The sequence below is a fragment of the Cebus imitator genome, unplaced genomic scaffold, assembly GCF_001604975.1.
Source record: "Cebus imitator isolate Cc_AM_T3 unplaced genomic scaffold, Cebus_imitator-1.0 Scaffold136, whole genome shotgun sequence".
NCBI lineage: Eukaryota > Metazoa > Chordata > Mammalia > Primates > Cebidae > Cebus > Cebus imitator.
Genome location: NW_016107451.1, coordinates 118,420 through 139,955, shown reverse-complemented (window position 1 = coordinate 139,955; position 21,536 = coordinate 118,420). Strand labels below are relative to the sequence as shown.

General features: G+C 46.7%; 1 protein-coding gene across 19 annotated transcripts in view; it reads left to right on the top strand.

The window, feature by feature from the left end:
* Positions 1 to 21,536, top strand: part of RAP1GAP2 (RAP1 GTPase activating protein 2) — a 273,881-nt gene that overhangs the window by 193,905 nt on the left and 58,440 nt on the right. For 15 of the 19 annotated variants that reach the window (XR_005202360.1, XR_005202359.1, XM_017541613.2 and 12 more), the window contains 5 exons: positions 3,717 to 3,752; positions 8,284 to 8,328; positions 9,065 to 9,097; positions 9,495 to 9,707; positions 10,995 to 11,098. Coding sequence is in view for 17 of the 19 variants with exons in the window: in XM_017541613.2 (XP_017397102.1) it covers positions 3,717 to 3,752; positions 8,284 to 8,328; positions 9,065 to 9,097; positions 9,495 to 9,707; positions 10,995 to 11,098 (431 nt within the window). In the remaining 2 variants the exon portion in view is untranslated. The remainder of the gene's footprint in view (positions 1 to 3,716; positions 3,753 to 8,283; positions 8,329 to 9,064; positions 9,098 to 9,494; positions 9,708 to 10,994; positions 11,099 to 21,536) is intronic. The other 4 variants (XM_017541614.2, XM_037743141.1, XM_017541611.2 and 1 more) reach the window with 1 other exon arrangement.

The window sequence follows — 21,536 nt, the reverse complement described above, 5'->3', positions numbered from 1 at the left end:
TTTTAAAAGAGATGGAGCCTCACTGTGTCACCCAGGGTAGAGTACAGTAGCATGATCATAGCTCACTGCAGCGTTGAACTCCTGGGCTCTAGCGACCCTCCTGCCTCAGCCTCCTGAGTAGCTAGGATTACAGGTGTGAACCACCGTGCCTGGCTGTTTTTATAAAAGTGGGATTATATTCAATGTATTGTTCTCTGATCTCCACCCCCAAACTTAATATATCTTGGAGAGTGTCATATGTAAGCAACACGAATCTATTCCTTTCTTTTTGAATGACTGCATAGTTTTTTTGAACAGCTTTCTTGAAATATAATTTATATATCATAAAGTTACTTATTTAAAGTATACAATTCAGTAGTTTTTGGTGGTATTCACAGAGCTGTGCAAGCATCATCGTAATCAATTTTAGAACCTTTTTATATTGCCTTGAAATAAAATCTGCTACCTTTTAGCTATAAGCTTCTGATCCCCCATCCCCTCAGCCTAAGCAGCCACTAATCTGTCTGTCTCTATGAAGTTGTATACTCTGGACATTTGATGAAAATAGAATCATGGTCTTTTATGTCTGCCTTTTTTCACTTGGCATAATGTATTCAAGGGTCATCAGTGTTGTGGGATGTATCAGTACTTTTTTTTTTTTGATGGAGTCTTGCTCTGTCATCTGGCTGGAGTGCAGTGGGGCGATCTTGGCTCACTGCAACCTCTGCCGCCCAGGTTCAAGAGATTCTCCTGCCTCAGCCTCTCGAGTAGCTGGGACTACAGGCACACGCCACCATGCCTGGCTAATTTTTGTATTTTTAGTAGAGATGGGGTTTCGCCCTGTTGGCCAGGATGGTCTCTATCTCTTGACCTTGTGATCTCCCTGCCTCAGCCTCCCAAAGTGCTAGGATTACAGGTGTGAGCCACCACGCCCGGCCCAGTACATTATTTTTAATGGCTGTGAATATTATTCCATTGTATGGACACAGCACATTTTGTTTATTCATCAGTTGATAGACATTTGGGTTGTACCCATCTTTTGGCAAGAGTGAAGAATGCAGTTGTGAATGTCTGTGTACAAGTATTTGCTTGAATACCTGTTTTCAGTTCTTTTGTGTCTATCCCTAGGGGTAGAATTTCTGGGTCATGTGGTCACAGTTCATGTGGGACTTTTTGAGGAATTGCCAAATTATTTTCCACAGCGGCTGTACTGTTTTACATTCCTCCCAGCCGTATCTGAGGGCTCTGATTTCTCCACATCCTTGCTAACACTTGGGGTATTCTGTTTTTTGATCACAGCTATGCCAGTGGTGTGAGTGGCAGCTCGCTGTGGTTTTGATTTGCATTTCCTGATGACGAGTGTTTTGAGTGTCTTTCCATGCACTTATTATCCCTTTGTATATCTCCTTTAGGGATATGTGTATTTAGATCCTTTGCCCATTTTTAAATTGAGTTGTCTTTTTCTTGCTGAGTTGTAAGAGTTGTTTTTGTAGAGACACGTCCTTTATTAGATACCTGATTTGCAAATATTTTCTACCATTCTGTGCACTTTTGACTTACTTGATAGTAAGTATGAGGAATTAGTGTTAACTTTTCTTTAAATGTGTGGTAGAATCTACAAACGAAGCCATCTGGGTCTGGGCTTTTCATTATGCATTATTTTTTGATCATGAGTTTGATCTATTTATTTGTTACGTCTTTAGATTTTCTATTTCTTACTGGGTAGGTTTTGATAGGTTGTGTTTTTCTAGGAATTTGTTCATCTAAGTTATCCAATTTATTGACCTATAGTTTATAGTATTTGTATTTTATCCTGTGAAGGTAGCTTATTTTAACCAGTTTTCTACAGACATGTAAGTTGTTTTTACTTTTTACGGTTAGAAACGGTGCTGCAGTGAACATTTGAGTCTATCTGTCTTTGTGTACATTGCAAGCGTGTTAGAGGATGGATTGTTAGATGCGGAATTGCGGGTCAGAGGTCTGTGTATTTAAAATGTTGATTGTTTCTGTTCCATTATCCTCCTCCTGCTCATCTTTCTATCCTTATTGATTGGCATAAGCTCTTTATGTCGGTAATCTTGGTCTCCTAAGCCTGGAGATGGTAAGCATGCACAGCATGGGTGGTGCACATGTACCCAGAGCCGATGGGAAGAGGAGGTTTGGCATCTGGATGTTTGACGGCTCACGTCTGCTTAAGGGAGTCGGATGTGGGTGCCCTAAGCCCACCCCGTACATTCATTCATGGGGTTTCTAGATGCCAGATCCTGAACTGCTGATAGGTCAGGGGCTTTTTGCCTCTGACAGGCTGGCTTTGGCCTGACAGAGGCTGTCTGGGGTCAACAGCAGGGCTGGGTCTCTCCAGGGACTTCGCCAGGCTCCTTCCCAGGGTGGTTCTGGGAATTCTGGGAGCAGTGGGAGCTGCAGGCAGTTCTGGCCCATGGTGCCTGCAGAGCTAGGGAGAGTGCCTGGAGGCCCCAGCTCCGCGTGAGGAAGGACTGAGGACAGACACAGCGTTGCTCATCACTGCTTTCTTTTCTCTGTTCTTCACTGGGGACCGTCTCTTCTGGGTGCTTACTGACTCATGGCTTCCCATGCCCAGATGTGGGCAGTGACGTTAGTTTGAGAAAGGGTTGCAGTTTTACGGGACGGGAAGTGGGAGGACCTCCGTGTATGTTTTGCTGGGGTGGAGCTGCCAGCCCCTCACACTTCTATTCCACTTCCCTTTGCTCCTTTTTGCTCTTACTGGAGTAGACAAGGGTGGCATCAAAGTAGGTTAAAGGTTTGGACAAATGCAGTTTGGGATTTAAAATAACCCATCTAGGCTGGGCGCAGGGCTCACGCCTGTCATCCCAACACTTTGGGAGGCTTAGGTGGCCAGATCACATGTGGTCAGGAGTTCAAGACCAGCCTGGCCAACATGGTGAAACCACATCTCTACTAAAATAACAAAAATTAGCTGGGCATGGTGGTGGGCGCCTGTAGTTCCAGCTACTTGGGAGGCTGAGGCAGGAGAACCGCTTGAACCTGGGAGATGGGTGCTGCAGTGAACTGAGATTGCACCACTCCAGCCTGGGCGACAGAGCGAGAATCCATCTCAAAAACAAAATGAAGCAGAACAAAAAAAAAACCCCTCTGGGGACTCAGAGGCCTGGGTTCAGTGGTGTTCAGGTTTTGTTTCACCAGCTTTAGGGTCCCAAACTGGTGCCTTGGGGGCAGGGGACAGGGCAGGCAGAGGCAGAGGCGGCACAGCTGGGGCTCAGTTCCCTCCACCCCCTGGCCCTGCTGCTCTGGCCACAGCAGCTCTACTTTGACAGGTGGGTTTCCTGTATCAGGGTGTGGAACGTCACTTATGTGGACACCTTGGCCCCGTTGCTGGGTTGAAAACATCCTACATATGGCTTCTGCCGGAGGCTGAATCCCGAGGATGGCAGGCGTTTGTGGAATTTGGCCTTTCCCAGGGGCCCCGCAGGCCCCTTACCTTGACAGAGACTGAGTGTCTGTCGCCCAGGGCCGAGGGTTCGCAGCCCGGGCTGCCGTATTCTCTCTCTTGCCGTGTGGGGTGCTCGGCCTTCTAGCCCTGTACAGGCAAAATCAAATTATCTTCTCTGTTGATCCAAATGAATGTTGTCCCTGGGGAAGCCCCTGGCTCAGCTTCCAGACAGTTGGTGAGGAAGAGGCTTTGGCCGTGGACCTCCGGGCTGATCCCCGTCTTTCTGTCCCCCGCTTTTGTCTTTCAGTCGTCGGAGTTTTTCGAGATGCTGGAGAAAATGCAGGTGAGTACGAACCCCCACTACAGGGGGGAAGAAGCCCAGCCCTGGAGGTGGGTGGCATAGGGACCAGGCAGAACCCCCGGGCAGAAGTCGGGTGCCCTGGAGGGTGGGGCAGAGAAGAGAGGATCACATCCCCTTGGCCCAGACAACCCAAGGCCTTTTTGCTGTTGAGGGGCACGGAGCATTTTGGGAACACTCCTGTGGAAGGACAGGGAGGATAAAAAGCAGAACTTCCCTAACAGAGCAGCTGGGGCGGCCAGAAGCCCTGTGGATGTGGAGGAGGGTTTGAAGGGCCCATTGTTCCTGGAACAAGCTGGAAAGAAAGCCTGAAAGAACTAGCTGCTTCATGGGGGAGTCATCTTGTGTGGGGAGGCAGAGGGGCGGGGTGGGAGGCCGCCCTGAGTTCAAATCCTGCCCCAGACACTTACTAGCACAAGTTCCTTGCCTGTTCTAAGCCTCCATAAATAAAGAGGAAGAAAAGCACCACTTCCGTGGTGGCTGGGTGAAATCAGATGATCTGTGTGAACACGTGGTAGGCACGTCATAAAGCTGGTGTGTTGTGTGGGTTTGGGGTCTCTGCTCTTCCTCTCCAGGGTCAGGCTCCCAGGTAAGAGCTGCTGCCCTGGGGAGTATGTGCAGAGGTCCCGAAGGGCTCATTGGTGTGGGCAGGGAGCGTGGGAAGACCATGCTGACAGTGGCACCTTTAGCTCAAGCATGTATCTGTACTCAGAGATGGACAGGCGTCATTTCTTCCTGACAGGGCCCTCAGAAGTAGGTCTATTATTACTATTATCCTCATAGGACAGGTGAGAAAATCGAGGCACAGAACTATTAAAGGAAGCACTCAGAGGGTGTGTGGCTTGTAAATAGCTTCTGAGCCAGAGAGTTCAGCCATTATGTCATGATGCTTTGTACCCTGGGTAGGTGCTCCAGGCTCAGGGGAGAAGATTCTGCAATCGTGGTCTGGAAGTCCTAGGAGGAGGGGCAGATACAGCGCGCATCACAGTCCCGAGATGCAGGAGAGGAAGCCAGGTCTCCCTGAGTGTGAGGAGGGAGGAGAGACGCTATTGAAGGGAAAACATTGTTCCTGGTTGTGCCCCCGCGAGCAGCTTAAGATTGTCCTCCCTACCCGGCAGCGTGTAGACGACAAACGCATCTTCTACACATTCAGGGACTTATCATCAATGTGCAGAGACAAGGATAGCACATGCCTGACCATGAGTGGCAGGAGATGGTATATAATCAAGTGCTCAGTTGCTTGGAGTAAAGCTGGGATTTTCTCCTCAAGTCAGTGGGAGCCTGGCACTCTGGGAAGCTGGCAGGGGCTTTGCAGCCCACCCAGCCTTCTCTCGGGTTGCTCCTCAGATCCTCTCTTCCTTCACCCCAGCTGGAGTCCCCTTCCCACAGCTTTCCCCGACAAAGGGCCTCTCTGAGCACAGCATTCAGCTGCAGTTAACCAGCCTCAGACTCTTCTTTTTCTTTTTTTGAGACAGAGTTTTGCTCTGTCACCCAGGCTGGAGTGCAGTGGCGTGATCTTGGCTCACCACAACCTCTGCCTCCCAGGTTCAAGTGATTCTCCTGCCTCAGCCTCTGGAGTAGCTGGGACTACAGGTGTGCGACACCATGCCAGGCTAATTTTTGTAATTTTAGTAGAGATGGGGTTTCACCATATCGGCCAGGCCAGTCTCGAACTCCTGACCTCGTGATCCTCTCACCTTGGCCTCCCAAAGTGCTGGGATTACAGGCGTGAGCCACTGCGCCCAGCCTGTTGTGTTTAGAGGCTGCTGGGCTTGTCTTTTCATCTAGATGGTACGCTTTCTAGGGCAGGGGTCTTGTTTGATTCTCCCTCTGTCTCTGCAATGGCTGGTAACCATGGGTGGGCTGTCTGTTCCATTTCAGCTGAGACTGTTGAAGCCACATTCCTGGGTGTTTAAGCCTCTACCATGTGGCCCCTGGGCCCAGCCTCAGAGATTCACTTGTTAGGAAGAAGCTCCTGTCTGGGGCGCTGATGGTGATGGAGTGCCCTTGTGGGCCTTGAGCCTCGGCTCCATCTCTCTTCATCTTGCAACTGGAGAAACTGAACCTCGGGGCAGTGAAGTGCCTGGGTCACTGTGCTAGTTGTGAAGAGCTGAAACTGGGACCTAGGATTCCCAGTTCCCAGCCCAGGAGTCTAGGAACTGGAAAAGGGGCAGAGCCCTGTGAAGCAGGAGGGGCCAGGTGCACAAGCTCTGGATTCTTTGCCTCGGCTTCGGGTTCTAACCCTGACGCTTTCTAGCTGAGTATCTCTGGTCAAGTCAGTTTCCGTCTCTGAGGCTTAATTCTTCATTGAGGGGAGAAGGGGAAATAAAGATAATACCTATGGAGGCTGGGTGTGGTGGCCCATGCCTGTAATCCCAGCACTTTGGGTGGCTGAGGTGGGCGGATCGCCTGAGGTCAGGCATTCTAGAGCAGCCTGGCCAACATGGTGAAACCTTATCTCTACTAAAAATACAAAAAATTAGCCGGGTGTGGTGGCAGGCACCTGGAATCCCAGCTACTCAGGAGGCTGAGGTAGGAGAATCACTTGAACCCAGGAGGCGGAGGTTGCGGTGAGCTGAGATTGTGCCACTGCACTCAGTGTGGGCGACAGAGCGAGACTCCATCTCTAAATGAATAAATAGCAAAAGAGAATACCTCTCACAAAGCTAGTGCATGGAGGAGAGAGGGCCCAGTACTGGGCAGTGGCTGCGCAGTAGGGGAGGGAGTGGCATGGTGGAGGGGATGGAAGGAGGTCTGCTCTCCTGCCCTAGGGGCTGTTCCCAGCCAGGGATGACTAATGCAGCCAAACAAAACAGACTCCTGGCATCGCTGCCCCCACCTGCCATCCGCCCAGTGTGCCACCCGGGACAAGGTCTGTAGGGCCATGCAGGTGACTTTCTGTGTGTGTGAGAAAGGAGTGCCTGTCCAGTGGGAAGGGCCCTCCCACGCCCTCCTGAACAATGCTGCAGGGTGACTCAGCCCAGGGGAGTCCGGGGAGGCTGCATCCGAATCCACCCAGTTCACAGGAGCCCTGCTGTCCACAGTGTGTGGGGCACGCCATGTACTTGGTGAGCCGGTGACCCGGCTTCAAATCTAGGCCCTGCCACGTGATAGCTGTGCGGCCTTAGGCAAACAGCCTCCTCCTGGGGCGCAGTGTCCTCACTGGTGGAAAGGTGCTGTGAGTTTCAAGGGAGACCCAGAGAAAGCTGGCTGGGAAGGTTAAGATCCCCGTGCGTTAGTGTTACGACCAGGCAGAGACTGCTTCTGGACTTCCTGCTTCCGAGGGGAACCGTTTCTTCTGGTTTGTGCACTGCCTCATACTCTCGCCTGATTTTCTCAGTCAGTGTTGGAAATACCACGTGCTCCCCTCCTGCACAACGTGGTTAAGTCAGACTCAGTGATAGAACTGCTGGACAGGGGCCGGGTGCGGTCACTCACACCTGTAATCCCAGCACTTTGTGAAGCTGAGGCAAGTGGGTCACCTGTGGTCAGGAGTTCAAGACCAGCCTGGGCAACATGGCGAAACCCTATCTCTACTAAGAATACAGAAGATTAGCTGGGTGTGGTGACATAGGCCTGTAATCCCAGCCACTCCAGAGGCTGAGGCAGGGGAATCACTTGAACCTGGGAGTTGGAGGCTGTAGTGAGTGGAGACCATACTACTGCACTCCAGCCTGGGCAACAGAGAGAGACTCCATCTCAAAAATTAAAATTAAAATTAAAAGGTGGACTGCGCACTGCTCCCCAGAAGTGAATTATTTCTATGGACGAACTCCCTTATTCCATCCCAGGCATCATGTCTGATCCTTGCATCAGCCAGATGGAAGGTGAGTGAGTGTCGTCAGCCTCATTTTACAGGTGACACTGGGGGCTCCAAGAGGCTACGCTTTGTCGAGGGTCACAAATAGGAAGCTCGCAGCAGAGTGAGGGCCAGCACCAGGGCTCCTGCCCGTCCCCTGGGGCCTGTAGGCACGGGGCCTAGAGCTGGGGACCTCATACCAGCAGGCACGGGTTCCCATGTTCCTCTTCCCTTACTGGCTCTGTGACCCTAAGACAGACGTTTAAGCTTTGGATGACAATACTGCCTCCTTCATGATAATAACGACCCACAGCATTTATTATACAGCAATCAGCGTTCCAAGTGCTGAGCGCATTGTTAAGACTGAACCCTCACCACCATAGTGGACACCACCATCATTCCCATTTCACGGATGAGAACACTGAGTCACAGAGAGGTTTCTGCGGTTCGCCAAGGTCATCAGGCTGATAGGAGGCAGTGTTGGGATTTGAACCCTGGTGATCTGGCTCAAGTCTGTGCCGTCAGCCCAGTGGCCCTGCCACCTCACCTGAGGCTGCTGTGAGGCCGACAGCGGCCAGGTGTGGGGTGTGCCAGCCCAGCACGGGCCAGCTGTGGCTCCGCTCCTGTTACTAACCCCTGCGAGGCCAGGTGCTCTTCCTCCCGCCCTTTCTTCTGACCTTTGCTTTTCTGTGGATTCTGTTTTCCTTGTTTCTCTAGGGGATCAAGCTTGAAGAGCAGAAGCCAGGACCCCAGAAGAACAAGGTGGGCTGGGTGGGTGAGGGGGCGGCCAGATGGCCCTGGTGAGGGGCCAGGGTGAGAGGAAGGCAGGAGGAGCTGCCAGGTGCTGGGGTCTTCCGTCTCACACCCTCTAACTCTGACCTTCGCCACGGCCCTTGAGTGACTGTGCCCTTGTTAGCCTAGTGCAGGATGGGCAGCAAAGGGGTCCTGGCTCCATGCCTTAGGGCAGCTTCTGAGCAGGCTGGGGGAGGCCTCGGTGGGAGCTCAGGCTTGGCCGTGTGGCCTGGCTCTTCCCTGTCCTGTACAGTGTGAGGCTGTCAGGCTATGTCCTGGGTTCCAGGGGGCAGTCGGCTCTCAGCTTCAGGTTCCATTTCCAAGCGCAGGGGTGCCGCTTATGCCTTGGAGGTCAGACCCCTTGCCTAGAGACGAGCGCTGGGTGAGACCAGGGGTCGTTTTCCGGAATTGGCATTCTAGGATGAGGAGCTGGTATCACGGGCGGTGAGAAGTTCAGCGCCTTCGTCTATTGCATCATCAGCTGGCAGGGTTTATGTTCGGGTTCTGTCAGTTTGGACAAGAACATGGTGGATGTCCGATCCCAGAGCTGCTTTTGAGCTGTTCTTCCACTGACTGTGCCTCCCTCAAAGCCCCAGGCAGCCTGCTAAGCCCCCACGGCAGACCCCCTTGCTAGGCCTGGAAACAGCGCTCAGACTCCATGAGCGCTGCCGGGACTCGCGGTGACGTCCCCTGGTTTGTCTTGCAGGATGACTACATCCCGTACCCCAGCATCGACGAGGTAGGCACCCCCCCCACTCCCACCTGCTCTGCAGCCTGCGCTGGGTCCCGTCCCTGGGAAATGAGGGCCATGGGCTGTGCCAGCCCCACAGGGGAGAGAAGCTGGGGCCTGGGACCTCCTTCTGTCTTTGCCGTTGTAACCTCAGCTTTTCCATGTGGAAGTTGGGGGTGCTCATCTCGGCCTTGCCACCCTGGGGCTACAGGGTTGGTGAAGGAAGCTGGAGAGGCTGTGGGGCTTAGAAGAGGGGTTCATGTTACTGCCTTTGGCCTCAGGTACCCGTGGGTACCAGGCCCTCTCCTGGGAGCAGCATGGAGGTAGTGGGGACACGGCCACTGGCCCCCTCTCCGCTGCGGTCCCAAAGGCCGGCTGCAGTGCGAGGCCCTCCCTCTGCCTTCAGGTTGTGGAGAAGGGAGGCCCGTACCCTCAGGTCATCCTGCCCCAGTTTGGGGGCTACTGGATTGAGGACCCGGAGAACGTGGGCACCCCAACATCGCTGGGCAGCAGCATCTGTGAGGAGGAGGAAGAGGACAACCTCAGCCCCAACACATTTGGCTACAAGCTGGAGTGCAAGGGCGAAGCCAGGGCCTACCGCAGGCACTTCCTAGGGAAGGTGAGGCTGGGGACCTGGGGAGAGGGGCTGCCGGGGTGGGGGAGGGCAGGGTGCCCTGGGGTCCTCTCTCCAGGGCCTACCGCAGGCACTTCCTAGGGAAGGTGAGGCTGGGGACCTGGGGAGAGGAGCTGCCGGGGTGGGGGAGGGCAGGGTGCCCCGGGGTCCTCTCTCCAGAGCCCCCTTTTCCTTTGACTCTTACCTCCTTCCCAGTCTGTGCTTTCTTTTCTGCCTGCTGCTGTCTCAGTTGCAGGGTCTGATGGGCCCTGTCCTGGGATAGGGGACGGGGCAGGGGGGCCATGCACAGTCAGGGGGCCCAGTGCAATGAGTCCTTGTGGGGACCACCCCCCGCAAATGTGTTAGGAGGTGATGGAATGGGTACTGTTTGCGGTGAAGGACGGTGGGTGGAGATTTGAGTTTTGGGGAAAAATGTTTTCACACCTCGGAAGTCTCTGTTTCCATCTAATCGCACAAGTCTCTCTTGTCCTCATTCAGGTAGGTCCTCTGAGTACTGGTACTGCTTAGTGGCTGGCTGGGAGCCTCTCATGGTTTAAAAGTGACAAAGTTACATTAAAAAAAATATTCTGCCCTTCTGCCTTAACAGATTCTTGGGGTAAGCCGAGGGCAGATTCCGGAAGTCTGTAGCCTGAAGCCGCTTTGCAGTCTCACAGGAGGGGAGAGGCTGCAGCAGAGCCCTGGGGGTCTTGTTAGCAAGGGGATTCCAGGGCCTGGCTGTGATCCAGCTGGTCTGGGGAGCTGTGTTTTTCGCCTGTATTCCCCAAGCCAGGGAGTGGTCCAGAAACCTCCCAGCTGCCAGTTGGTGGAGGTGCCAGGGTTCCTCCTTGCTGTCCTGCCCCAAATAGTCTTAACTGGGGAGGGCTGCCCCCCGGGAATGAGAACGTGGACTCAGTTTCCTGCAGGCAAGAATTTGTGCTTTAGAGTCAAGACAGATGTGCGTTTGAACCCTGGATCTGTTACTTACTAGTTGTGTGGTCCCAGGCAGTGACTTAACCTCCATGCCCATGGGTTTTCCCATGTGTGAAAACGAGGATGCTGTTCTCTCCCGAATACAGTCGTGGTCAGGCGTGAAGGACACGGGTATGAAGCCTCTGGCACAGCGCCTGGGCATCCTGAGGATTCTGTCGGTGCCCATTCATGTCGTTGTCACTGGCATCCATAGCATCCTTCTTGTTGCTGTGTATTCTCACGCCTGGTGAAGGAGCTGGTGTGGGGAGACATATCAGGAAGGTTTCTTCATCCTTCCCGCTCACACCCAGTTTCTCTTTTTAGGATCATCTAAACTTTTATTGTACTGGCAGCAGCCTGGGGAACTTGATCCTGTCCGTCAAGTGCGAGGAGGCAGAGGGGATCGAGTACCTTCGGATCATTCTCAGGTGGGTCTGTCGCACGGCTTGAGGCCGCTCCTCTTCCAGGCGGGGCTCTCATCAGTGGTGGTGGGGGCTGGGGTGAGACTCAGAAATACCAGTCTGACCAGTCTGGTCTGGATGCACTGGGGCGACAGGTCTGTTGGAATCCTGGGGCTGTGTCTGAAGTTTCCTAGCAGGGAGACCGTGTGCTCCATCAGCTGACAGTGGGGTCCTGGTCTCAAGGTCACCCAGACCGTACCCCTCCCTGCCCCTGTTTCTTACAAGGCCATGGCTCTGGGAAAGATGGGAAGAAAAGTAAGGATAGTTCAGTGTGACTCATCCTGATGAGTCCTGGGAGAGGGTTCTCCAGGGTCCGGCCTGTGGTGTACATCTCGTCAGGAAATGTAGTGCCCTGCGTGTTTGTCGTGTGTGTTGGGTTCCCTGAGGTGCGGTGATGTTCACAACAGGAGCACTGATTTATAGCGGAAGCCAGGACACCTCTCTCTGGATGGTGACCTTCTCAAGGGCAGGAACTGGAACTGGTTTCTGTTTGGTTTAGCTAACATGTTTTGTAAAACCTTCAGACACAATGAGGGCTGAGACTTGGTCCCTGTTCTCTGAAAGGCACGTGGTTTTGTGAATTTTAATGTGTGTCACGGGTGTTGTTATTTTAGCAATAGGCACAGGATGCTTTGGCGGGGAGTCTGTGTCTTATTTATCTCTGTCCCTGGTGGGCTGGTGCTCAGCAGAAAGCTCTCAATCCTTATTTGTGAAATCTAATAGAAAATTCTTGAAGGTATTTGGAAAAGAGCAATCACATTTTTTTTCCTGCCCAAATTTTGAGATAAATATCGGAGGAAATAAGGACGCATAACCCTGCTTTGGGAAAGGTGGGGGTCAGTGGTTGGAGGACGTTGTCAGCACCCATCCAATCTTAGTTTGTTTCTTATCAAGAAAGGAAGCAATTTTCTCTACAGAGGTTCACTTGGCTGGAAATCATATTTGCAAGGCATAGAAGAGTCAATTAAATAGCAGGAGCCAATTTTCTGAGGGGTTAATAACTGGATCTCCATCTCCAAATAGGGTTTGCAGCTAGGTGAACCTCTGCGAAGAAAATTGCTACCTTAATAAAAATCAGACCAAGATTGGGTAGGATTTTTGAGCAAGATGACAACGGAATACAAAGATGCAACCACCTTTTTCTAATACTGTATCCTGCGTTAGGACTGGAAGCGCTGCCTCGAGGCTGGAAGCTAGAGAAAGGTGTCGGGCACACAACACGTACTTTGATGGCTTTTTGTTTTTGTTTTGTAATCTGTGGGACAGTTAGGAGTAAATGTGGGTAAATATTGAGTGTTGAACCGCAGGAAAGAAGTGTCGTATGGGAATCTACTTAGAAAGCAGTGTCGTATGGGAATCTATGAAGTTGGAGATTCTAGGAGAATCCTGTCCTCTTTTGGAGTGAGAATGAGCTGAGGAACAGCTGGGGATCTTTCCACATAGGATTACTTTCGTTGTTGTGGGTCAACAGCATTTGAACTCACTGCCCCGGGCAAGCTCCAATGTGGCTCTCCCAGATGGAAAGCTAGCGGGTAGGGTGGTGAAGAGAAGCCCCCACCAGCTTGGAAGTTGGGCAGTCACATCGTGTACTTGGAGTGATTGCCAGGCCAAATTGGAAGCCAGACATAAAAAATTGGCTCCATGGCTTAGCAGCTTTGCCAGACACAAAGAAGAAATTATCCAGAGATGTAATTCCCCTGCTAGCAGTGACTGCTGTCCAAACTTCTTCCTCATTCCCCATAGGCCTCTGGGATTTTTTAACTGATGTCCCAAATTTGTAACTATCAACTCCTCAGTCTAAAATCTAAGTATTCTGACAGCCTGTGTGTGCCATGAGAATAGCCAAGAAGAGTCTACCCACAGTTTGGGGACAACAAGCCTGTGTAGATTAATTCCGTTTCAAGTTTGGATGTAAAGAAGAAGAAATTTTATAGGTTTGTAAGAGAAGAGATTCTGCCTCAAAAAAGCATAAACTGTTTAGAAAAATAACAGAGTTTTGAAAAGTATTTACTTTTACAGAAAACCAGGTAAATTTGAGATAATAACTTAGCATTTTCCACGAACTTCTAGAAAAAATACACACTGTGAAAGAAAAGATAGTGTGAGCCAATAGAATGAGAGGAAACAGTTGCTGGTTAAGTTGGGGAGATAATATAAGGAAACTAAAAATGGCCCAAAAGAATTTTAAATGGTATATGAAGTAGTAAAAGGCAGAATCTACTTTGTAGAAAATCCAGTTATTCATATGGGGAACAAGCTTAAGAAACTCTTGCGTAATTCAAAGGAAACACAACAACTTTAAAATGATGAGTGAGATTCTGATGAATATGGAGGGCAGTGAGCAGGAATTAAACACATGGACAGTTGATGTTCTTAAGCTGATTGAAGACTTACATCTGGGAATCAAAACGACTGACCCATTAACAGGCAAAATCAATGAAAGGAAACTAATCGCTGGATGTATTTTGATGAAAATTTAGTATTTCATAGCTATAAAATTACTAGTAGAGTGGAAGCATTCCAAATAGTAAAAGAAGACAAAGAAAATACACATGTAGAAAAGGAAAATGAAGGAATAATAAATATGATAGAAGTGTGAGTACATATGTGATGATAATAAATATAAATGAGTTAAATTCCATTGTCAAACAATGCAGATTCCCAATTTGAGTAATTTCTCCAAAAAACCTATACAAATTGATCTATATTAAAGAAAGTAACTCAGAATATTTGAAAATTGTTAAGAAAAACTTACAAAAGTCAAAAACAGAAAGCATGATTGGCAATATTAATATAGAAGAGTAGAATTCCAGGCAAAAAAGCAATCAGTATGATAAAGAGGGCCATTATCCATCTTTTCATAGAAGGTAAAATCAATAATGAAGATATACACCTTTATATTATCAATAGTATATATTGTATATGTACACATGTATATATGGAAAAATTCACAGAATACAATTGTAATGGTAGATTTTTAACACACGTCACTTGACATATCAACACTAGGGTAAGAAGTGATATTTATTCATCTCATTAATACGTCAATTATATACATATTTTTCTTTATATGTTTCTGTTTCTGTATCTATCAGACTTTGATCCTCTAACAGATTTTTGCTTCTTTTCAATTGCCTATAGAATATTTACACAAATCGATCACATAGTATATCAGTGGTTTTCTGTGGACCTGCTATATCAGAATCATTTTGGACCTTTAAAACAGAGTAAAGCAAAGCAAGACCAAAAAACAAAAACCCCAACAAATAAAAACCAAAACCTAGACTTCCAGGCTCTAACCTGACCATTTGTACAACACACACACACACACACACATTAAATAAGATATGTAAAGATGTATAAATATATATATTCTTATTTCCTTCCTTATTTCCATAGCATTCTGTAGAATTCTGTAACTTGCTTCTCTTAACAATATATCTTAGAGATTTTTTTCATAATAGCTTATAGAGAATGTCTTAATTTACTTTACTACTGCATAGTATTCCATTGCGTGGATGTGAAATAATTTATTTGATACATCCCCTGGGCCAGGCGTGGTGGCTCACGTCTGTAATCCCCGCACTTTACGGGAGGCCGAGCCAGATGGATCACCTGAGGTCAGGAGTTCAAGACCAGCCTGGCTAACATGGCAAAACCCCGTCTCTACTAAAAATACAAAAGTTAGCTGGGTGTGGTGGCATGCGCCTGTAATCCCAGCTGCTCGGGAGGCTGAGGCAGGAGAATCACTTGAACCTGGGAGGTGGAGGTTGCAGTGAGCCGAGATAGTGCCACTGCACTCCAGCCGGGGTGACAGAGTGAGACTCTATCTCAAAAATAATAATAATAATAATAAATAATACATCCCCTGTTAATGACTATTGCCAATCTTTTGGTAACACAAATAATGATTAAATGAATAACCTTGTACAGATGTCAGTTTTTATGGATTATGATAGTTTCTTGGATGAGATAGCTGGGTTAAAACATAAACCCATTTGTTTTTGATAATGTTAAATAGCCCTTGGTAGGGGCTGTATAAATTCAAAACTTTGACCAGCAATGTATCAAAGTGCTTCTTATTCCAAAGCCAACAGAAGGTACTATGAGATTTTTGCCAATCTCATAGGTGAGAATTGTGTTTAGTGTTGTTTAAGTTTATAATCTTAATATGAATCATGTTGGACATCTTTTCATATTTTTAAGAACCACTTGTATTTATTTGCTGTGAACTGTCTGTTTATAAGCTTTGCTCCTTTTAAAATTGGGCTGTTAGTTGAGATTCTATTTTTAAAAATCTCGGCTAGGTGCGGTGGCTCACTAGCACTTTCGGAGGCTGAAGCGGGAGGATGACTTGAGCCCAGGAGTTCAAGACCAGCCTGGGCAACATAGGGAGACACTGTCTCTTTAAAAAAAAACATTAGCTGGGTGAAGTGACACACACCTGTGGTCCCAGCTCCTCAGGAGGCTGAGGCAGGTGGATTGCTTGAGCCCAGGAGGCAGAGGCTACAATGAGCCATGATCGTGCCACTGCACTACAGCCTGGGTGACAAAACAAGAGCCTATTTCTAAGTAAATAAATTCAATCAATCAATCAATCAATCAATCAGTTAACCTATGTAACTAACTTACTTATAGGTAATTATCGATGGCAGCTATGTTTAGGAACTTTTGAACCATTAAGTAAATCTAGATACATTTCAAAGAGCAAACTCTCTGCTGAATGTATTCACCTACAATTTGATGATCAAACTAGCAATTAATAACAAAATAATGTTTTTAAAAACCCATGAAACCACTCGGAAGTAAACAATCCCAATGCTTTCTTAATAGCTTTTGGGTCAAAGGGAATAGAAGCTGCAGTTATAGAATATTTATAAAGAAATGACATTTATAATGTAATACAGAACACCTATGGATTGTATTCAAAGCAATACTTAGAAGAAAATTCATTACCTTAAATGGTTTCCTGCTAAGTAAGAAAATAACTGCCGGGTATGTTGGCTCATGCCTGTAATCCCAGCATTCTGGGAGGCTGAGGCAGGAGGGTCACGTGAGCCCAGGAGTTTGAGACCAACCTGGACAATATAATGGACTTCATCTTTGCAAAAATAAAAATAAAAATGCAGTAAAATAAAAATAAGAAAGAGTGATATTTGCGAGTTGTTAGTATTGTTAGCAGCTTCTCTGTGTCTCATTTTCCTCATCTGTGAAATGATGATGGTAGCATCTACCTTGAAATTCTTGGGTGCTTCCATGTCCTGATGAGTGAGGAGCTTACAAACTGTAGCTGCTCAGTCATGGTGGCTGCTAGTGTTGTCATCAATATTGTTACCTAAGGAAAGCCGGAAGAAGGAATTCACAAAGATTAAAGCGGAAACAAATAAACTAGAAATAAAAAGAATTTGAGACTTGATAAATCTGGGTTTCTTTTGGAAGAAACAATAAGATAGGTAACGAGCTAGTCGAATATAGATGAAAAGAGAAAATAAGAATATACACAATTAGTCATAAAAAGATGCAAGACCACCGATGTGAAGAAGATGAAATGATTACTAATGGATGCTGTGTTCAACTCATGCTATTAAATTGCTTCTGTTTCTAATTTTATTTGTAATTTTATTGGAAACAGATGCCTTTCTAGGAAAGTATGCCAAATGTAACTTAAGATGAGGTAAAAAAGAAACCTGAACAAACCAGTAACTGTGGAATAAATTGAAAAAGTTCTCAAAGAATTGTCTCTTCAAATGTTTCTAGATCTAGATGGTCATGTAGGGAGGTGTTTTAAACTTTAAAGGAACAGGTTTTATGTTATTTAAACTATTCAAGAAAAAATATGGAAAACTTCCCAATTAATTTAATAATGCTTAAAAGCTCTTTATGGGCTGGGCAAGGTGGCTCATTCCTGTAATCCCAGCACTTTGGGAGGCCAAGGCCTGTGGGTCACCTGAGGTCAGGAGTTCATGACCAGCGTGGCCAACATGGTGAAATCTTGCCTCAACTAAAAATACAAAAATTAGCTGGGCTTTATGGTGCATACCTGTAATCCCAGCTAATCAAGAGGCTGAGTCAGGAGAATTGCTTGAACCCAGGAGTTGGAGGTTGCAGTGAGCCAGGTTCGTGCCATTGCACTCCACCTGGGTGACAAGAGTGAAACTCCTTCTCAAAACAAAACAAAACAAAACAAAAAAACTTTTTGAAAAAAAAAATCAGTCAAATGAGATGCAAAAACAGAAACGAAAAACAAAGAAAAGGTAGAAAGGTAGGCACCAGTATTCCTTATGAATATAGAAATCAGTGTTCTAAATAAAGTATCAATCCCAGAAACTCAAATCTAAGTAGACTATTAAGAGTAATTCACGGACGGGCACGGTGGCTCACGCCTGTAATCCCAGCACTTTGGGAGGCCAAGGCGGGTGGATCACTAGGTCAAGAGATCAAGACCATCCTGGTCAACATGGTGAAATCCCGTCTCTACTAAAAATGCAAAAATTAGCCAGGCGTGGTGGTGTGTGCCTGTAGTCCCAGCTGCTCAGGAGGCTGAGGCAGGAGAATTGCTTGAACCCAGGAGGCGGAGGTTGCAGTGAGTCGAGATCGCGCCGTTGCACTCCAGCCTGGGTAATAAGAGCGAAACTCCGTCTCAAAAAAAAAAAAAGAAAAGAGTAATTCACTGGCTGCGCACAGTGGCTCAAGCCTGTAATCACTTTGGGAGGCCGAGGTGGGCGGATCACAAGGTCAAGAGATCGAGACCGTCCTGGCCAACATGGTGAAACCCTGTCTCTACTAAAAATACAAAAATTAGCTGGGCGTGGTGATGTGCGCCTGTAGTCCCAGCCACTCGGGAGGCTGAGGCAGGAGAATTGCTTGAACCTGGGAGGCGGAGGTTGCAGTGAGCTGAGATTGTGCCACTGCGCTCCAGCCTGGCGCCTGGCAACAGAGTGAGACTCTCTCTATATATATTTTAAAAAAGGAATTCTCTATAGCCAAGTGTTATTTTACTAATGCAGGATGGTTAATATTAGGAAATTCATTCATTCAGAGTCTGTTTACCCAAGGCTTAATATATGCCAGACTTTGTCTCGTTATAGTGATCCTGTGAAGAAGAAGCTCTTGTCCTGCTACTTGGCCATAGAAGGCATTCAGGGCATTTAGATATTCTTGTTTCTGTTCTTGGTCTTACTCATCATCATCTTCTTAGGGACACTGATCATTATAGGCTAGTGAGGGTGATGTGAAACATAGGTGGTGAGGGAGGGCTGAAGGGAACGTGGAAGGTGTGTCTGAGTGTGTGTAGGATTGAGAAATTATGCTAGAGAGGTAAGAAGAGGCTAGATCCTATACAGATGATGTTTAGGAATTTACATTTTATCCTACGAGTAATAGGAGAGGTACTGAAGGGGGAATGTCATGATCAGATTTGCACAGCACAGTGATCATTCTGGCTAGAAAAAGAAGACTGGCTTAGAGGAAGAGCAAGGCCAGAAGCAGGAAGGTGAGTCAGGAGGCTGCCGTGATGAGCCAGTGATTATCCCAGGTGATGACCTAGACCACCAGACTGCGTGATGCAGATGCCCCTAGAGCTGTGCTAAGTAACAGCCACGTTGGGGACCGAACCAAGGTGGCTTGCACTGAGTGTAGAGGAGAGGAGGTGCCAGAAAGATATTCAAAAATCGCCAACAAATGGGAGCTGAATTTACTGCTGATGAAATTCAAATAATGGTCCACTTTCAAAATCACTTAAATATGTTTAAGATCTTTATGAGATAAATAATGGATAGCATCCATAAAATGGTTAATAAATGGTGATGCAGAGAAATGAATCAAGAACTCATGGTTATAAAAGGAAAACACGCCAGGCACAGTGACTCACACCTGTAATCCCAGCACTTTGGGAGGCCGAGGCAGGTGGATCACGAGGTCAAGAGATCGAGACCATCCTGGTCAACATGGTGAAATCGCGTCTCTACCAAAAATACAAAAATTAGCTAGGAATGGTGGCATGTGCCTGGAGTCCCTGCTACTTGAGATGCTGAGGCAGGAGGATTGCTTGAACCCGGAGGCGGAGGTTGTGGTGAGCTGAGATCATGTCATTGCACTTCAGCCTGGGCAACAAGAGCGAAACTCCATCTCAAAAAAAAAAAAAGTGCGAATTTATGAATTGGAAGATAGTCCCAAGAAGTTCTTCCAGAACACAGTGCAGGTCAAGAGATGAAGTGTGTGAAAAAAAAATATGTGGTTAATAGATGGGGAGGCATTTGTCTCAAAGACTTTCTAAAAGGAAATAATAGACTAATGAACAAATACCAAAGGAGTCTTAGCTGAGAATATTTCATAATTAAAGAAAGCACAGACCATGCTGCTGAAAGTGTTTTAAAACAAACAGTACTTCTAGACATGTTGAAGTGAACCATCAGAAATAAAAGAGTTTAAAAATGAAAAAAAAAATTAAAAAGCTATCTGAGGATGAATACAAGATAATCTATGATTTAATGAGAACTAAGCTGAGAACAGATTTCTCCTTATCCACGATAGTTGTTAAAGACAGTGGGACAATATCTTTAAAGTGTTTAAAAGAAGAAAGAAGGAAAATAACCCTCAACCTAAAATTCTGTACCTAGAAAAGCCAAAGACAAAACTGCTTTCAGATGTAAAAAAAACGAAGGGAATGTCCCACTTGGGCTCTTTCTGAAAAAAGAATTACTGAAGGATATACTTCAATCAGAGGAAAAGAAAAACCAGAAAAGATTTAATTAGAAAGTGACAAGAAATAGGTAAATATGTTGATAAATTTAATTACTGACTGTAAAGAAAAAGTGGGCTTTTTGGTTGTTTAAAAGGAGGCTTGAACTAAAGTTAAAAACAAAAGTAATTAGGACAATGGGAAGGAAAAAATGTTCAGTAGATAAAGCATACTCTGTTGTTTCTTATTTATGCCCCTCAGGAAAGAGGCATAAATCTTAGAGTTTGATGAAAAAAAATATAAATAGGTGTAAGGAAAGATACAGAAATACAGTCTATAGCTCCCAGATTATCAGGGGATAAAAAGAGGATTAACAAAAACAAAAAGCAGAAAAAAAAATTCAATTGAAGGTAGGAAAGGAAGAGAAAAAAAGGAAAGAAAACACAGGGAATAAAAAAAATAAAATGATGATTTAGAAATAATTTCAGGCCAGAATGATGGGTCATGCCTGTAATCCTAGCACTCTGGGAGGCCAAGGTAGGCAGATCACCTGAGGTTACGAGGAGCTTTGAGACTAGCCTGGCCAACATGGTGAAACCGTCTCTACTAAAAATACAAAAAATTAGCTGGATGTGGTGGCATGTGCTTAGAATCCTAGCTACTCAGGAGGCTGAGGCAGGAGAATCACTTGAACTCAGGAGGCAGAGGTTGCAGTGAGCTGAGATTGCACCACTGCACTCCAGCCTAGGTGATAGAGTGAGACTCTATCTCAAAAAAAAAAAAAAAAATCTTTTTTTCAAATATAATAGTAATTGCAATAAGTATAAATAGTTTAAATTAGCCTATTATAATACCAGCCTATCAGACTGAATTAAAAATACAGCTATATTCTGCTCATAAGAGACATACGTAAAGCAAAATGGTGTGGAAAGATTGAAAGTAAAGGAATGGAAAAAGATACGCTGGGAAAATGCTTACCATAAAAGTTGGCATAGCAATAGTAATATCAGACAAAATAAAATTTCAGGACCAAAAGACTAGGGAGAGTGTGTACTTCTTTGTAACCTGGAATACTTCTTTCCCACTCCTGATGTTTCCTGTGGCATAGAGGGAATACTTTTGTGTAACACCCGTGGTTCTTTTTGTCCTCTCTGATTGGTGTATTTGGGAGCAAGAACTCACATGTGTAGTCCTTTTCCTTCCCCCTTTCTTCTTGGATCCAGCTGCCCGGAGGGTGGGCTCCTGTGCAGTAAGTCTCACCTGAGCAGCCCCAGGGAAGGGGCTTGCCCATGGCCAGCATGGCCTGTGACTAGGTGGGTAAGTTGGGTTAATTCTGGCGTTAGTTAGACGCATTTCATCTGCACACTAAGCTATGTGGTCCCACGTGGTCTTTATCAATCACAAGGGAGTTCTTTTGACTCTGAACACCTTATTCTGTTGTTTGTTTGCTTTTGAATTTCCTCAGAAACTGGGCAGGGAAAGATCCCTTTTTCTTGGTGCCCTAGAGGCCCTGGGCTCTGTGATGATGAAGAGGACACGTTCTGTTCCTCTTTATCACCCAGATGTTCTGTGAACACGTTCTGTTCACAGTTATTAACTGGTACTTAATAACACGGTCTTGAATTTAAAAAAGCAAAACAGCAATATAAGAAGTAGACAAATACTCAGTTACAGTGGGAGATTGTGACATTTCTGAGAAACCAGTGGCTTGAGCAGGCAAAAAGT